The sequence below is a fragment of the Schistocerca serialis genome, chromosome 4, assembly GCF_023864345.2.
Source record: "Schistocerca serialis cubense isolate TAMUIC-IGC-003099 chromosome 4, iqSchSeri2.2, whole genome shotgun sequence".
NCBI classification, from domain to species: Eukaryota; Metazoa; Arthropoda; class Insecta; order Orthoptera; family Acrididae; genus Schistocerca; species Schistocerca serialis.
In genome coordinates this window covers 4,535,252-4,552,739 of record NC_064641.1, presented here as the reverse complement: position 1 = coordinate 4,552,739, position 17,488 = coordinate 4,535,252, and the positions used below count along the sequence as shown (strand labels likewise).

The window sequence follows — 17,488 nt, the reverse complement described above, 5'->3', positions numbered from 1 at the left end:
ACATATGAGAAAGTAAGACTTCTGTTTCATTTACAGCCGGAATATGTTAAATCACGTCTTTGATGAAGAGAAAACATAGGGGAAGCAGCTTTTCAGTAAATAGAATAAACTATCTGAAGGACAATTTGCAAAGTAATGAGACTGAGTTTTTGATTGTAAGCATGTGTATATATATTATGTACAGCGTATTATACATTTCTAAATATTTGTATTTACCCCTTACCTCACTATTCCATTTTATGGCTACATGATATTATGAAGTTTGTCAGTGATGCTGAACAGTTTATGTATTTGTTGTTCTTTTTTTACAGTTTATATTTTGGCTTCATAAACAGGTCTTCATAGCATTTTTCCACTTTTTTGTTGCAAAGATGCTATATTTGTAACATAGCATAAACAGAACTCCAGAGACATGTAGGCAGCCTATCTGCATTAAACTTCCATATTGTACGTATAAGCGTGGTTTATTGTCAATAGCATCATAATAAATAAACATACCATGAACAAATTCTGAAATATACTGTGAACAAATTCTGGTATTTCACGTTGTGTGGGTGACATACACAATGATGGCAATTAAAGGTTTTTCATGACTGCATAAATATTTGTAATAAATGAAAAAGGTGCACATTTTGCTTGATAGTGTGATATTCCTTCATAGCTCATAGCATAACTTTGCGCATCTTTTCAGGTACATGATCATCAATATTTTTTTTTTTTTTTTTTTTTTATTTTAGCAAGCACACTGAACATCTGAGCCATTGAGAACTGTGTGCATGCCATGCATAGAAGAAAAAGCACACACACACTGTCTCTCTCTTTCTCTGTGACACGACAGACTATATTTGAGCATGGATAACATGTTTTGGTTCCAAGCAGCACTCAACTCGTGCACACCCTGGTCACAGAGGCCAGGGGCATGTGGCCCATGTAGGGCTGTGGTGGGCATGTCAGCTGCCAATAATGGCCAGCAGCCATGTCAACCTGTCAGATTCAAAATAACAGACATGATGGCAGTTTCACCACTGACGCACATAAAGAATAATTTTATATTGTTTGTGTTTATACAGCTACAGCACAAACTGTAATAAATACGGTGAAGGACAATATCTCAAATAAAGAGGAGGGCAACATGATTTTGCCAGTAAGCAGATATGATTTGTAAATAATATATGTGAGAAGATGCAGAACCGAGATAATTTACGTAACTGAAATTTCGCAAATCTTCAGTAGCTTTTATAATATTTGTGGTACAAAAGAGATCAAGCTCTCTAATTGCAGCGTTCAATGATGTGCATCGATTGAGTTACATTTTGTAACAAAATTAAGCTGTAAGAAACATACAAATCAGCAAGGCGGCCTGCATTGGCAGACATTGTTACACACCACATCCAACAGTTAGTTTGTAAGATTTATACTTTTGATTATATTTCTGATTAATTGTTCATAAATTTGCATAGTTTTGCCCATAACTTATATAAACTTTCATAGTTATCATTATTCTGATCACTTCAGTGGAAAGAGGAGGAAATATCCAATAGTAAGGTGGTGCCATATCCATATTTATTACAAGAATTGGTGGCACAGAGATTACGCACTGATTTTTAGCACCACAACAAAACTTTGTATTTGTTTAAATTTTGGGCAAAATACTGCACATAAAATTAAGTATAAGGTATTGGTTTTGATGATAATTTCAGCATGCAATCAATGGCACAGTTGGGTTTTGAATATCATTTATCTATAAAAAGTTGTGAATCTGGTTGGTGAAAATGCAAAGTCCTTTAGTGACATACATGCAGATTATTTCCATGGATGGAAGGCCCGAGGCCTTAAAAGTGCAGCAACCATCTTGAAATTTCTTACAGTTTTGTACGCGGTTGAAGAGGCAAGATCTATGCTGGTCTGAATGGTGGTCCACCCGCACACATTTTCGGTGACAGGAATATTTTGCATTGCCAGGTTTATTTCTGCCAGTAGTTCAGTTTTGTGTGTGTGTGTGTGTGTGTGTGTGTGTGTGTGTGTGAGAGAGAGAGAGAGAGAGAGAGAGAGAGAGAGAGAGAGAGAGAGAGAGAGAGTTGATTTGGACCCTGAGTTTGGGCACTGAGTCTGGACTTTTACTCAGGGACTTTGAATGTTTTCTGCCACTAGTCGACACTTAGGTTAATACATTGTGTATCAGTTAGACTTATTTATATATGAGTTACTGTTAAATTTTAGCTGTGAACACTGCCTGTGTTTTCTAACTATTTTTGTTTATTAATTTTATATAGTGTGTTTGCTAACCACTATATTGAGGGCTCAAGCTATTTTCAGATCACTTAATCACACAGTTGCTTTCACCAATCTGTGAATTAATGTGTGAATATTGATGATGATAAACTTTTATTAGCTAAATTATAAACTGTAGTAGTTGGGGTAAGTTATTTAACATTGAGTGCACAGTAATTAGTTGTCTTTCTACTGGGGATACCACCAAAGCTAATAATTCTCATGAAAATGACCCTAAGCAAAACCAGCTGCAAAATAAAAGTTAATGGAAAATATTCCAATAATTTTCCAGTCTTTCAAAAACTTAAGCAAGGGAATTGTGTGTCACCGACATTATTTAACTTGGTCCTGTAGGCTTTCATGTGAAAACAGCCAAGCAAAACAGATGGTACTGTTTTCAACAGGACAACTGAGGAGATGGCATTTGCAGACGACATAGCCATGCTTGGAAGAAACACAGAACATTTGATGGAAAAGTATGTAGTTTTAGAACGTGAAGTAGCGGCACATGGGTTTGCTGTAACTAAAGAAAAAAACATATGCTCAGTACTAGAAACAAAACAAGGTGGAGAGGTATTAAGCAGTTTGAAGGATTTGAAAGAGTAAATCAATATTGGGAGGAATGGTTACGGTAGGTAATATGGTACCAACAGAGATAAAGGTAAGAATAGCTGCGTGTATCGGGTGCTATTACAACTTCTTTAACATGTTGCAATCCTTCCACATTTCAAGACACATGAAGATGACTGTTTACAAACAATTATAAAACCAGTTGTTATGTATGGGGTCGAAATGTGGCCAATGGCAATATGTTAGAAAAGCCTTGAATGCAAGGGACCGCAAAGTACTGTGCAAGATATATCGTGAAGTGTATGAAAATGGTGCTTGGAGAATTAGGACCAATTCAGAACTGTATGAACTCTATAAAAATCCCCAAGTCACTGTAGATGGAAAGGCACAAAGGTTACAGTGGTTAGGGAATTTGCAGAGAATGGAAGAACAGCGAGTGCCAAAGAAAGATCTGATGGCAAAACCAGATGGTAGCTGCTCAGCAGGGAGACCAGGATTGTGATGGCTAGTGTGTGATATAGAGACGGCTCTGAGAAAGTTTGAAGAGTATAGAACTGGAGAAGGCTGGTGAAGTCAAGAGAGGATTGAAAGAGACAGGTCGTCGACAAGGCCTGGGCCCTCCATGGGCTGTAGCATCGAAAAAGAAGAAGAAGATTCATGTATTAATAGCCTTCTCAGCAGTATGGCAAAATTGCAGACTACCATTATACTGATAGAATATTCATTGTTACAACAACTAGGAGTAAAATTGTATTCTGTTGTTCAGTTTTATAATATAGTTTATTGGCAGCATTAGAAAGCCTGGTGATGTAGCTTGCTGTCCCACTATCCACTCAGAAAGTAGCCTTTCTTTAGTTTTGAAAGGGTGAAATTTGCAATTAAGCCATTTGTGTTCAGTTATAATTTTCCGTATTTGTGTTTGACAGTGAAATTGTAGTCATTTAGTTTTAAAGACCAGCATATTAGGCAACTTTTTTGTGTAATAAATAGTATAATGGACCATGGACCTTGCCATTGGTGGGGAGGCCTGCATGCCTCAGCGATACAGATGGCCATACTGTAGGTGCAACCACAACGGAGGGGTATCTGTTGAGAGGCCAGACAAACGTGTGGTTCCTGAAGAGGGGCAGCAGCCTTTTCAGTAGTTGCAGGGGCAAAAGTCTGGACGATTGAGTGAACTGGCCTTGTAACGTCAACCAAAATGGCTTTGCTGTGCTGGTAATGCGAACAGCTGAAAGCAAGGGGAAACTTCAGCCGTAAGTTTTCTCAAGGGCATGCAGCTCGTTCTCCGGATGGGGACTGCTCTGGAGGCCATCATTATCAGGAGAATCAAAAATGGCATTCTATGGATTGGAGCATGGAATGTCAGATCCCTTAAATGGTGCAGGTAGGTTAGAAAATTTAAAAAGGGAAATGGAAAGGTTAAAGTTACAGTGTGCATTAGTGACGTTCAGTGGCTGGGGGAACAGGACTTCTGGTCAGGTTGTAACGTGCCAGGCTGTATCCTCATATTAGTGCCTCTTACTAGTTCACGCCACAACCGGATGTACCGGTATTGAAACATTTCCTCACCCAGTAGATAGTGCGCAGTGTTCTCGACCTACCTTGCTTTGCTTATTCAATATTGTCTTCTCGGTAGCTGCGTCTGTCTCACCTAAATCACACTACAATTAAGAAGCCAGGATCCTAGATTATGTTTTCCAAAATCAAAAGTCAAGACCTTATTCATTGTTGAACACATATGACAACCACAGTGCGATTTATTTGATATCACTCACACACACAATATTCACGTGACCAGGCCTCTTACACTTAATCGTCACATTAGGTAGGTCAAAAACTTCCAGTCTTTAACAATGTTCACAATTACATTTACCGAAAAATTAACCAACTTGCCGCACTTTTGCTCCAAGAGAATCTGACCGAGAACTAACTGAAAAAATACTAAATGTCTTTTTCCAAAGCTGTTTCACAGAGGAAGACTGCACTGTAGTTCCTTCTCTAGATTGTCGCACAGATGACAAAATGGTAGATATCCAAATAGACGACAAAGGGATAGAGAAACAATTCAAATCACTCAAAAGAGGAAAGGCTGCTGGACCTGATGGAATACCAGTTCGATTTTACACAGAATACGCGAAGGAAGTTGCCCCCCTTCTTGCAGCGGTGTACCGTAGGTAGAAGAGCGTAGCATGTCAAAGGATTGGAAAAGGCCACAGGTCATCCCCGTTTCCAAGAAGGGACTTCGAACAGATGTGCAGAACTATAGACCTATATCTCTAACGTCGATCAGTTGTAGAATTTTGGAACACGTATTATGTTCAAGTATAATGACTTTTCTGGAGACTAGAAATCTACTCTGTAGGAATCAGCATGGGTTTTGAAAAAGGTGGTCGTGTGAAACCCAGCTCGTGCTATTCGTCCACGAGACTCATAGGGCCATAGACACGGATTCACAAGTAGATGCCGTGTTTCTTGACGTCTGCAAGGCGTTCGATACTGTTCCCCACAGTCGTTTAATGAACAAAATAAGAGCATATGGACTAACAGACCAATTGTGTGATTGGATTGAAGAGTTCCTGGATAACAGAACGCAGCATGTCATTCTCAATGGAGAGAAGTCTTCCGAAGTAAGAGTGATTTCAGGTGTGCCGCAGGGGAGTGTCATAGGACCGTTGCTATTCACAGTATACATAAATGACCTTGTGGATGACATCAGAAGTTCACTGAGCCTTTTTGCGGATGATGCTGTGGTATATTGAGAGGTTGTATCTATGGAAAATTGTACTGAAATGCAGGAGGATCTGCAGCGAATTGACGCATGGTGCAGGGAATGGCAATTGAATCTCAGTGTAGACAAGTGTAATGTGCTGCGAATACATAGAAAGATAGATCCCTTATCATTTAGCTACAAAATAGCAGGTCAGCAACTGGAAGCAGTTAATTCCATAAATTATCTGGGAGTATGCGTTAGGAGTGATTTAAAATGGAATGATCATATAAAGTTGATCGTTGGTAAAGCAGATGCCAGACTGAGATTCATTGGAAGAATCCTAAGGAAATGTAATCCGAAAACAAAGTAAGTAGGTTATAGTACACTTGTTCGCACAGTGCTTGAATACTGCTCAGCAGTGTGGGATCCGTACCAGATAGGCTTGATAGAAGAGAGAGAAGATCCAACGGAGAGCAGCACGCTTCGTTGCAGGAACGTTTAGTAATCGCGAAAGCGTTACGGAGATGATAGATAAACTCCAGTGGAGGACTCTGCAGGAGAGACGCTCAGTAGCTCGGTACAGGCTTTTGTTGAAATTTCGAGAACATACCTTCACCGAAGAGTCAAGCAGTACATTGCTCCCTCCTACGTATATCTCGTGAAGAGACCACGAGGATAAAATCAGAGAGATTAGAGCCCACACAGAAGCATACCGACAATCCTTCTTTCCACGAACAATGCGAGACTGGAATAGAAGCGAGAACCGATAGAGGTACTCAAGGTACCCTCCGCCACACACCTTCAGGTGGCTTGGGGAGTATGGATGTAGATGTAGATGTAGAAAACTGCACCAGCTCAGACCTTATATACACGAGCGCTTGAATATTTGACTATTTCCGTTAATATATTATAGTTTATAATTCCCCAGGGTTAAAATGATCCTTTCTAACTGGTTTTGAAGTTAACTATTGGGTTTTATTATTTAAATAACATGAGTGAGCTGTATCAATTTAAATACGCGGAACTAACTTATGCATCCGCCGTGGGAATTCCCGACTTATAACCACGGCAGCCCTTTTGAACAATAATTTTTACATATTCAAATTTACTTAATTCTTAATTAATGCACTTACAAAGTCGAGACTGGAGTTATTTTACATAGAAAAATAATGGTAGCAAAATATCGAAACAGATCTCGGAATTATTTGGTAGTTTGGTCACAATTGGCACTGAAAGTCATATAGGCTACAGATTTTAAGTCTTAATATCTATTTAACTAATAGACTTTAGGTTAATTTAAACACTTTACTGGAAACAGTAAAATTTAGGCTTTCTTTTGGATGCAGTCTTATAGCTGAATTTGACCTATTAGCTCACTCGAATTTTACTTAATAGGTATTGCACAATATACATCATTGTCCATAACTGTTAATAGTATGCATTTCCAATAAAACTGATTAGCTCATTACTTTCAGAATAGACATTAGAATGTACTGAAATAATAGATTTTACTAGGGGAATTTTATTTAAACTATTTCTGAATTTTGTACTATGAGGCTGAAGGCCACAGAATCTGTAGTCTAAATCTGAGTCGTGAAAAAAAAAAGGTAGTTTATTGCTTAATTAAGTTACTGAAGGAGTGTAAAACCAAAACAGGATAGCAGTGGGCAACCCTGCTTCGTTACAAGGTGAATACAACATTATCAATACAAATGGGTAGAGCATGTAACTAATTTGGAGGTACTGAACAGAACTGGGAAGAAGAGGAATTAGTGGCAATACTTGACTAGAAGAAGGGATCAGTTGGTAGGACACATTTGGAGGCATCAAGGAATAATTAGTTTAGTACTGGAGGGAAGTGAGGAGAGTAAAAATGATAGAGGTAGCGTAAGAGATCAATACAGTTAGCAGATTCAGAAGGATGTAGGTTCCAGTAGTTACTCAGAGATAAAGATACATTCACAGGATTGAGTAGCATGGAGAGTTGCCTCAAACCAGTCTTTGGACTGAAGACAACAACAACAACAACAACAACAACAACAAAATAAAGACATAACTGCCATGTCAGTTCAGAATGATACTTGACTACAGTGAAATTTTATACTATATAAGTAATTTGTGGTGCCAGAAACACCCTTTTGGTTGTACTGTAAATAAGCTCTATTTGTTTTAACTTCCATGAAATGTAGCCTATTGGCCTATGAGGTCACCCTAGGCTCAGTTAATATACACGACCATCATAATTGCTAGCACTGCTAGATAAACTGAATGATTTCACAAACTCTTGTTAAACTAATACTGGCAACTACGTTAGAACCTCCTTTTAACTTTGACACCCCTTTTTCACAATTGGGTTCCACATAAAACTTATGCCCTTTTTTAACTGTTAATTAGGGTTGTAAAAATCTTCACATGATGTGGGTTGAATCACAGATCATAGTACAAAAGCCCTTGCAGCAACTGTAATTATTTTGCACAACTAGTGGCAGGGAATTCATGAGCATCGCCTGTTGAGGGTGGAATGGCCATACTTCTTTGCCTGTGATTATACATCACAAATAATTTACAAGTTGATTGCATAAACCTACACTTTTCCAGTTTTAAACTTAAGTTGGTACTTTGTAGTTGATCTGTCATTTTCCATTTGTTCTACATGTTTGGACGTAGAGTGAGAGAAAATTTTGGCACCATCCAGGTCATACTGTGTCTACCCTCCAGCATGGCTATCAATCTGGTTTGCAAAGAGCACACTCATTTGAGCCTCAGTATCTGCTAATAGCTTGACCTGTCCAACCATACCTGTAGATAAGCTTTTACCACATTCACTAATCCCAAAATTCACAAGGTTTTTGCCTCATTGGCTCTCAAGTGCCCAGTGACTAGCCTGGTCAAGAAGGTAACATCCGGTCTCTGCTCTAAATAAACAGTATGGTTGTGATGACTTGGTTATGTCATGCCATAAACTGACGGGCATCTTGTTGCAGCACCACTACATAAACAGCATCTGGTAAAGTTCATGGAATAGAACACTGAGTTTCCATGCCTATGCTGGGATCTATTCCATTAATGAGTGTATCTTCTGCTTGTGCTTCTGCCCCGTCAAGGAGAGCCACATTTTGAGTACTTTTGTTGCCCAGGGCATAGGTTGGACATGATACAGATCATAATTTTATGAAGTTTTTTTTCTTTGAGGGAGGACAACTTGCTGCATTCAAAACTGATGCTCCTATGGTTGGTACATTCTAAACCCTTGGTCAATATTTCAAGCCTCTTCAGTTAACAAAATTTCTGCCGAGTCAAACTCCGCATTGGCATCCACTACGAGCTTTAGTCGTGTGATGTTCAGCTGAAATTCATAACTCCATACAAATATCTTTCTATTTCATGAATGTTCTGAAGGAAAACAACATTCTAGGTCACTGTATAGGTGGGAATAAAATTACTAAGTGAAATGTAGAGCCATATTTATAAATACTGATACCTGAATTTATGGTTGGAGCATTTATAACTAAATCTGCATGATACTGAAGTACATCTTAGGTGTGGTCAGACTTTCCCAGAACACCTGCAACCACTCCCACAGTCTTTTGTATTCTACTTGTTATGGTTCTAACTCCTTTGATGATGACCTCGATACTCCCTCACAATTCGGTATTCACCAATTGGAGCTTTTGGGCCTCAGTTTGGAAAGACAAATAGGCCCCTTCACTGTTGTTAATGTCCCTTTTCAGCTGCTAACATGTGATGCACCACTTTTAACTCTATAAGTACTTGTTACTCAAAATATGGCAGCAAACAAACATTGATATGCAACATAAAAACTGAAGCTAAACACTAGTACAGACAGAACATTCCCATTTGGCTGGTGTGTTTTCATGTGTGTTTGCAATCATTGAAACCTACACTGACACTGTCAAAGACCTTTTTATCTCCACCGTCAAGTTAGTGTAGCCCCCTTTAAACACACTTCCGACCATATGTCCATGTAACCCTTTTACCTCATTATCCTCTCAGCAATAGTTTCTTGCAGTTTGTTCCTATTTAGAAAAAATATCATGTAAGTGAAAAATACCAAGTCATACCATTGTTCAGAATGCTTTTTAAATTGTAGGTACTCTTGTAATTGCCTGAATACTTTGGTTCACATGCCAGATGGAGGTAAAGATATATCACTTGCAAAAGAACTGTGCCCAATAAGATGCTGTGGTGTTCAAACTAACCTTCAGGTTCAGAGAAGCTACAGCTCCTCTTTTCAGTAATACTACACGTGTTAGTGAAGAAAAAATTTAATATGCTTATGGGTAGATTTGCAACTCTTGATGTGCTTCTGTGTTAAATTTGGGCAAAATTAAGAAATATTAACAATGGTAAAATGCATTGAATAAAAGGAAGTTTTATTTCAGCTAATTTTTGAAGTACAAATTTGTATTTTAACTGAGTGGTACATGAGGTCGTTGGAATGTTCCCTCATTAAACATCTTCTCCCATTCGTGTCCAAGTGGGTACTCATAAGATTCTGCTGATTTAGCTTTCATCTTTGTACTGTAACCTGGAGCCTGTTAAAAGATACAGCACATAATTAAAATTAAAATATAAATTAACTGATACAGTATCTATAATTAAGCTGTGTACAAACAACTCATTTCTTATAAAGTGTAGCTGAAGTCCTTTTCAGTAGCTTCCAAGGATGTCTGACCATTGCTTTATGTGGTACACTTTAGAATTTTGACGAGTCCTCATAAGTTAGTCTGTTTGCCACAGCAGTAATTAGGTTTTATACTTCCCTGACTCTTCTGTTTTGCAATAGCACCACTAACAGTGTACCTGAGCGTTTGTAGCTCCTGAGGAATGTCTCTGATAGACTGGCAAAAGTCCCTAAAACCATGCATCATTCAACTTGATCAGGTTTCTCTAGTGACTGATTTGAGACAAATATCATTAGTTGTATTTGTACTTATACACCATCAGATGTATATTGTGACTCAGTGCAGAGTGCAGTCAGCAGGATGTCCAGAAACTCCTTACATAGTGTATGGGAGGCAGGTGCTGTACAGCAATGGTAAATGAGGGAATTTATTGTAAAGACAACTGTGTAGCTCAAATATCACGGTGGGGTGTGTCCTTGATCTTACTGCTACATAAGAATGTTATTTACTCTACTGGCCATTAAAATTGCTACACCAAGGAGAAATGCAGATGATAAACGGGTATTCATTGGACAAATATATTATACTAGAACTGACATATGATTACATTTTCACACATTTTGGGTACATAGATCCTGAGAAATCAGTACTCAGAATAACCACCTCTGGCCGTAATAATGGTCTTTGATACACCTGGGCATTGAGTCAAACAGAGCTTGGAAGGTGTGTACAGGTACAGCTGCCCATGCAGCTTCAACACGATACCACAGTTCATCAAGAGTAGTGACTGGCGTATTGGGACGAGCCAGTTGCTCGGCCACCATTGACCAGACATTTTCAATTGGTGAGAGATCTGAAGAACGTGCTGGCCAGGGCAGCAGTGGAACATTTTCTGTATCCAGAAAGACTCGTACAGGACCTGCAACATGCAGTCATCCATTATCCTGCTGAAATGTAGGGTTTCACAGGGATCGAATGAAGGATAGAGCCACGGGTTCGTAACACATCTGAAACGTAACGTCCACTGTTCAAAGTGCCGTCAATGCGAACAAGAGGTGACCGAGACGTGTAACCAATGGCACCCCATACCATCATGCCGTGTGATATGCCAGTATGGCGATGACGAATACACACTTCCAATGTGCGTTCACTGAGATGTCGCCAAACACAGATGCAGAAACTCGATTCATCCGAAAAAATGATGTTTTGCCATTCGTGCACCCAGGTTCATCGTTGAGTACACCATCGCAGGTGCTCCTGTCTGTGATGCAGCATCAAGGGTAACCACAGCCATGGTGTCTGAGCTGATAGTCCATGCTGCTGCAAACGGAACTGTTTGTGCAGATGGTTGTTGTCTTTCAAACGTCCCCATCTGTTGACTCAGGGACCGAGACGTGGCTGCACGATCCGTTACAGCCATGCGGATAAGATGCCTGTCATCTCGACTGCTAGTGATATGAGGCTGTCGGGATCCAGCATGGCGTTCCGTATTACCCTCCTCAACCCACCAATTCCAAATTCTGCTAACAGTCATTGGCTCTCGATCAACACGAGCGGCAATGTCGCGATACGATAAACAACAATCGCAATAGGCTACACTCTGACCATTATCAAAGTCGGAAACGTGATGGTATGCATTTCTCCTCCTTACATGAGGTATCACAACAAAATGCATAACAAACTGACTTTCAGATATCATTTGAAAGAACAGAAGTAATGACTAACATAAAAGCTGCGTCCCCACACCTCTGGACGAGTTATGGAGATGTCAGCAGAGTAGAAAAACTGAAGTACCTGGATGAGATCATTATGAGAAAAAAGAAAATTGACATGGAAGCAGTTAAGGCATAAATATGCAAACTTGAAATAGACTTCCAAAAGTCTTGCACGATCTACAAGAAAAAATACCTTTCATAAAACCTAAATACATCATTATGAAATGGTTCTGAAGTCAGTAGCTATGTATGTAGCCAAAACCCTATCTGTAAATTCAAATAGAGGCCATCCTTGAAGAGCCAGAAAAAAAAAAGAGGAGCACAGAATCATTAGGGCAATTGTGGGACCCAATTACATAAATGTCATCCACAAGTCTGTGGCAAAGGCGAGAAAGTATGACACAATCTACCAATCTACAAAAGAAGTGCACAATTTTACAATTATCTAGAATAGATGGGCAGGAACAGGTTGACCAAGAAGATCTTCCTCTTTCTTCCTGCAGACTTCAAAAACAGAATGCCTTGGTTTAGAAATCCCAAAGACAACCTCCAACTCGTACCAATCAAACCTGAAGATACCTTTGACAAGAATCTCTTCGGCAAGAAAACTGTGATGAATGGGCTACACTAAGATACATAACCAAAACGAAGATGCCGTGACCCCTTGGACGGAGGAGCGTAAGCAAGCTCGTTGACAAAGAATTAAGGATATTTGGGCTGCTCAGGAATTAAAGTTCACTGCCAAATGCAACAAGATTTAATGTGGTCTTAGACAGCCCCAGCAAAATAACAATATAAAGACAAACTGGAGTGCTATCTCAAAGCTTGCTAAAAACCATGGACTGATAATATCGCCAACTGCCTCTGTCATTTTCTGTGTTATTTATGGTGTATTTTGCTTCTTCAATTGTTTTACAAATAATTAATATCTTCATTTACGTCATTTCTCATCTGATAACAGTTTTATATCCTGAAGTAAGAGCAATGCTACACAGGAAAGCCATGTATGTTTGTGATTCTATTAAGCTACTTCTATTGCAATTTAAGTTTTCATCTGTATTTCATTGTGATGGATTTCTGTGTCAGTGAATACTTACAGTAGGTGCAATGTAGTGAGCATGTTTAACATTGGTTGGGTTTTCAAAATGCTCATGCTGCTGATCGACATACTCAATTACTCGGTTCTCCTTCGTTGTCGAAAGACAGATGTAATCAAATATCTGGAGATGTTGCACCATCTCACAGAGTCCAACACCACCAGCATGAGGGCAAACTGGAACTGTAATAAAGAAAAAAATAATTAATCCTTCCTTCATTTCTATGAATATAATTGAAAACACCAGCTTTTGAAAATATAGAGCTATCATACAAAGTTTTTGTGACTTTCTTCAGATTCAAACGTATGTGTGTGTGTGTGGGGGGGGGGGGGGGGGCGTCTGCCTGCCTGCCTGCCTGCTTAATGTTATGATTTGGAGGTCAATGGTAGGTCAGTGGTGACCATGCTCTTATGTAACTATGTAACTTTTGGAGAACAGATCCCTCCTTAACTCAAATTGAATTGCCAAGAGACATACAGCCACAAAAAGGAGTGTCTTAGATTATGTTATCATTTCATCCAAATCTTCCTTCAGAACAGACATTAAATAAACTAAGGTGAACATACTTTTTATGTTTTAATCTTTCTGTCCAAAAGAGGAATGTGAGTTTGAAATCTTAACAGCCATCACCACTTTTTGTGTGTGTATCCATCACTTACTTGAGTCTTCAACACAGAAGGGAGTGCAGGTGTATCATGTGAATCATTATTTTTGTCTGATCCATAATTATTGTAACAATTATTTTGAGTACTGCAAAGTACATGGAATTATTTTATTTAACAATTTAAAACAGCCCTCAATGTGATCCCTCAGGTTTTCTCTGTGCAAATGATTAATAGTGTGTTTCCAGGTATTCTGCTGAGCTGTTGGTTCCATTTTATGCACAATATTTTGATGAGTGACCTAGCCATCTTCTTCAGGTATGATGAGTTTTGCTGTTTTGTGTGTTCACTGCCTAGACTCCAACCATATTGTGAACTAGTTTCTGGGACAGCATAATTAAGAAGTCTATCAAAATGAAGGTGTCAGAAAACATGAAAAACAGGGAAGGCTCTTGGAGGCTAGCACTCAGGTTATTAAAATGTTGCCAGTCATAATATCCACCAAAGTTGGAAGAAGGTGAGAGAATTACTTTTACATGTGTGGTGTCTGTTCTTTCAGGCATGTCTGAAAGAACAGACACCACGCAGTCATAATTCCACGGATGTATATATACATGATGAAAGAGAGATACCAACATCAGCTGCATGATGGCATTGATATAATTCAACAGTGATAAGCGAAAATTCAGCTGGACTGGGACTCAACCTGGATTTTCTGCTTAAGGTGGGCAGTCTCCTTACTCGCTTCAGCTATCCAAGCATGCTTCTTGTCCAACCCAAATTCCCAGCTTGCTGCACATTGATTTCGTACCTCCCCTAGTCCATTTTTCTTATTGCTTGCAGTATCTCATATGATTCTCGCAAGAAAACGATGTAAATATTACTATTATATGTGTGGTGTCTGTTCTTCTGGACATGTCTGAAAGACAGTCAAATAGCTGAAGCGATTAACATGACCCCTCACTTAAAGCAGGAAATCCGGGATGGAGTCCCAGTCTGACACAAATTTTCACTTGTTGCCATTGTATTATTTCAGCACCCTTAGGCAGCTGATATTGGGTTTCTCTTTCATTGTGTCGAGGGAATTTGAGTTTCACAGAATATCAGTGCTGTCCGTGAAAAACCAAGGGGCATAGTGGGCATCAGAAATAAAACTCAGTTATAAATAGCAGAGTGGGACCAACAATAGTTCACAATCTGGTTTGAATCCAGGCAGCACATACATACAACAGCAGAGCTTGCAGTGCCTGAAGCAGAAAGCTGGGTCAGTACATATTGTACATAAAATGAAAACAACAGCTCAGCAAAACCATGAAAGGCTATCAAGCCCTCAACAGGCAAATAATTGTCCTTAAACTGTAATATGTAACTTTATTTCTATGAGCATGTGTAATGCAATAATATATGAATAACAAGAAATGCTGTAGGAATAAGTAAAAGGAGCTACAAAAAAAAGTAAGAAATTATATACGTTACATAATAAGAAAATTTTATCAACCACTGATGATGTCTGTAAAATACACATTGTACCATGAATGAATGAATAAATAAATAAATCAAAAAGAAAAAAATGATGTAGGCATGTCTCATTCTGCATAGATCTTGGGCACACTACAAGGACTTAAGTAATGATTACGCAAGTATTCAGGGGAACTTATATTTTGTAACCTTTGTTTGAGCCAGCTGAAAAGCAAATGATTAAAGAATGCAATTGGCAGCATTTGTGTACTCTGTTGCCCAACTTATTGGATAGCTCAATAACAGATTCATGAAAATCAACTCTGAACAAAGTGCAATACTTTTGCTTATGTGTTTATTGATTACAATATGTGCCAACAATTCTGATAATTGATTCAGATGTATGTTGTCCCCCCCATGAACCATGGACCTTGCCGTTGTGGGGAGGCTTGCGTGCCTCAGCGATACAGATGGCCGTACCGTAGGTGCAACCACAACTGAGGGGTATCTGTTGAGAAGCCAGACAAACGTGTGGTTCCTGAAGAGGGGCAGCAGCCTTTTCAGTAGTTGCAGGGGCAACAGTCTGGATGATTGACTGATCTGGCCTTGTAACATTAACCAAAATGGCTTTGCTGTGCTGGTACTGCGAACGGCTGAAAGCAAGGGGAAACTACAGCTGTAATTTTTCCCGAGGACATGCAGCTTTACTGTATGATTTAATGATGATGGCGTCCTCTTGGGTAAAATATTCCGGAGGTAAAATAGTCCCCCATTCGGATCTCCGGGCGGGGACTACTCAAGAGGACGTTGTTATCAGGAGAAAGAAAACTGGCGTTCTACGGATCTGAGCGTGGAATGTCAGATCCCTTAATCGGGCAGGTAGGTTAGAAAATTTAAAAAGGGAAATGGATAGGTTAAAGTTAGATATAGTGGGAATTAGTGAAGTTCGGTGGCAGGAGGAACAAGACTTTTGGTCAAGTGATTACAGGGTTATAAATACAAAATCAAATAGGAGTAATGCAGGAGTAGGTTTAATAATGAATAAAAAAATAGGAGTGCGGGTAAGCTACTACAAACAGCATAGTGAACGCATTATTGTGGCCAAGATAGACACAAAGCCCATGCCTACTACAGTAGTACAAGTTTATATGCCAACTAGCTCTGCAGATGATGAAGAAATTGATGAAATGTATGACGAGATAAAAGAAATTATTCAGGTAGTGAAGGGAGACGAAAATTTAATAGTCATGGGTGACTGGAATTCGTCAGTAGGAAAAGGGAGAGAAGGAAACATAGTAGGTGCATATGGATTGGAGGGAAGAAATGAAAAAGGAAGCCGCCTTGTAGAATTTTGCGCAGAGCATAACTTAATCATAGCTAACACTTGGTTCAAGAATCGTAAAAGAAGGTTGTATACCAAGAATCCTGGAGATACTAAAAGGTATCAGATAGATTATGTAATGGTAAGACAGAGATTTAGGAACCAGGTTTTAAATTGTAAGACATTTCCAGGGGCAGATGTGGATTCTGACCACAATCTCTTGGTTATGAACTGCAGATTGAAACTGAAGAAACTGCAAAAAGGTGGGAATTTAAGGAGATGGGACCTGGATAAACTGAAAGAACCAGAGGTTGTAGAGAGTTTGAGGGAGAGCATAAGGAAACAATTGACAGGAATGGGGGAAAGAAATACAGTAGAAGAAGAATGGGTAGTTCTGAGGGATGAAGTAGTGAAGGCAGCAGACGATCAAGTAGGTAAAAAGACGAGGGCTAGTAGAAATCCTTGGGTAACAGAAGAAATATTGAATTTAATTGATGAAAGGAGAAAATATAAAAATGCAGTAAATGAAGCAGGCAAAATGGAATACAAACGTCTCAAAAATGAGATCGACAGGAAGTGCAAAATGGCTAAGCAGGGATGGCTAGAGGACAAATGTAAGGATGTAGAGGCTTGTCTCACTAGGGGTGAGATAGATACTGCCTACAGGAAAATTAAAGAGACCTTTGGAGAGAAGAGAACCACTTGTATGAATATCAAGATTTCAGATGGCAACCCAGTTCTAAGCAAAGAAGGGAAGGCAGAAAGGTGGAAGGAGTATATAGAGGGTTTATACAAGGGCGATGAACTTGAGGACAATATTATGGAAATGGAAGAGGATGTAGATGAAGACGAAATGGGAGATAAGATACTGCGTGAAGAGTTTGACAGAGCACTGAAAGACCTGAGTCGAAACAAGGCCACAGGAGTAGACAACATTCCATTAGAACTTCTGATGGCCTTGGGAGAGCCAGTCATGACAAAACTCTACCATCTGGTGAGCAAGATGTATGAGACAGGCGAAATACCCACAGACTTCAAGAAGAATATAATAATTCCAATCCCAAAGAAAGCAGGTGTTGACAGATGTGAAAATTA

The 17,488-nt window shown here is 39.2% G+C and overlaps 2 protein-coding genes across 10 annotated transcripts in view; one reads left to right on the top strand and one right to left on the bottom strand.

Moving 5' to 3' along the window:
• Positions 1–602, top strand: part of LOC126474983 (adenosine 5'-monophosphoramidase HINT3-like) — a 232,490-nt gene extending 231,888 nt beyond the window's left edge. For all 5 annotated transcript variants that reach the window (XM_050102527.1, XM_050102523.1, XM_050102525.1 and 2 more), the window contains one exon: positions 37–602. In XM_050102527.1, the coding sequence (XP_049958484.1) occupies positions 37–63 (27 nt within the window). In that variant the 3' untranslated portion in view covers positions 64–602. The remainder of the gene's footprint in view (positions 1–36) is intronic.
• The window catches only part of LOC126474982 (mitochondrial enolase superfamily member 1-like), a 141,966-nt gene that overhangs the window by 42,774 nt on the left and 81,704 nt on the right, over positions 1–17,488 (bottom strand). For 3 of the 5 annotated variants that reach the window (XM_050102517.1, XM_050102521.1, XM_050102522.1), the window contains exons 10-11: positions 13,013–13,194; positions 9,928–10,110 (exon numbers count right to left, since the gene is read on the bottom strand). The exons of 1 other annotated variant lie outside the window; for it this stretch is intronic. In XM_050102517.1, coding sequence (XP_049958474.1) covers positions 9,985–10,110; positions 13,013–13,194 — 308 coding nt within the window. In that variant the 3' untranslated portion in view covers positions 9,928–9,984. Of the gene's footprint in view, positions 1–9,927; positions 10,111–13,012; positions 13,195–17,488 lie in introns of those variants that run through there. One more of the 5 variants, XM_050102519.1, reaches the window with a different exon arrangement.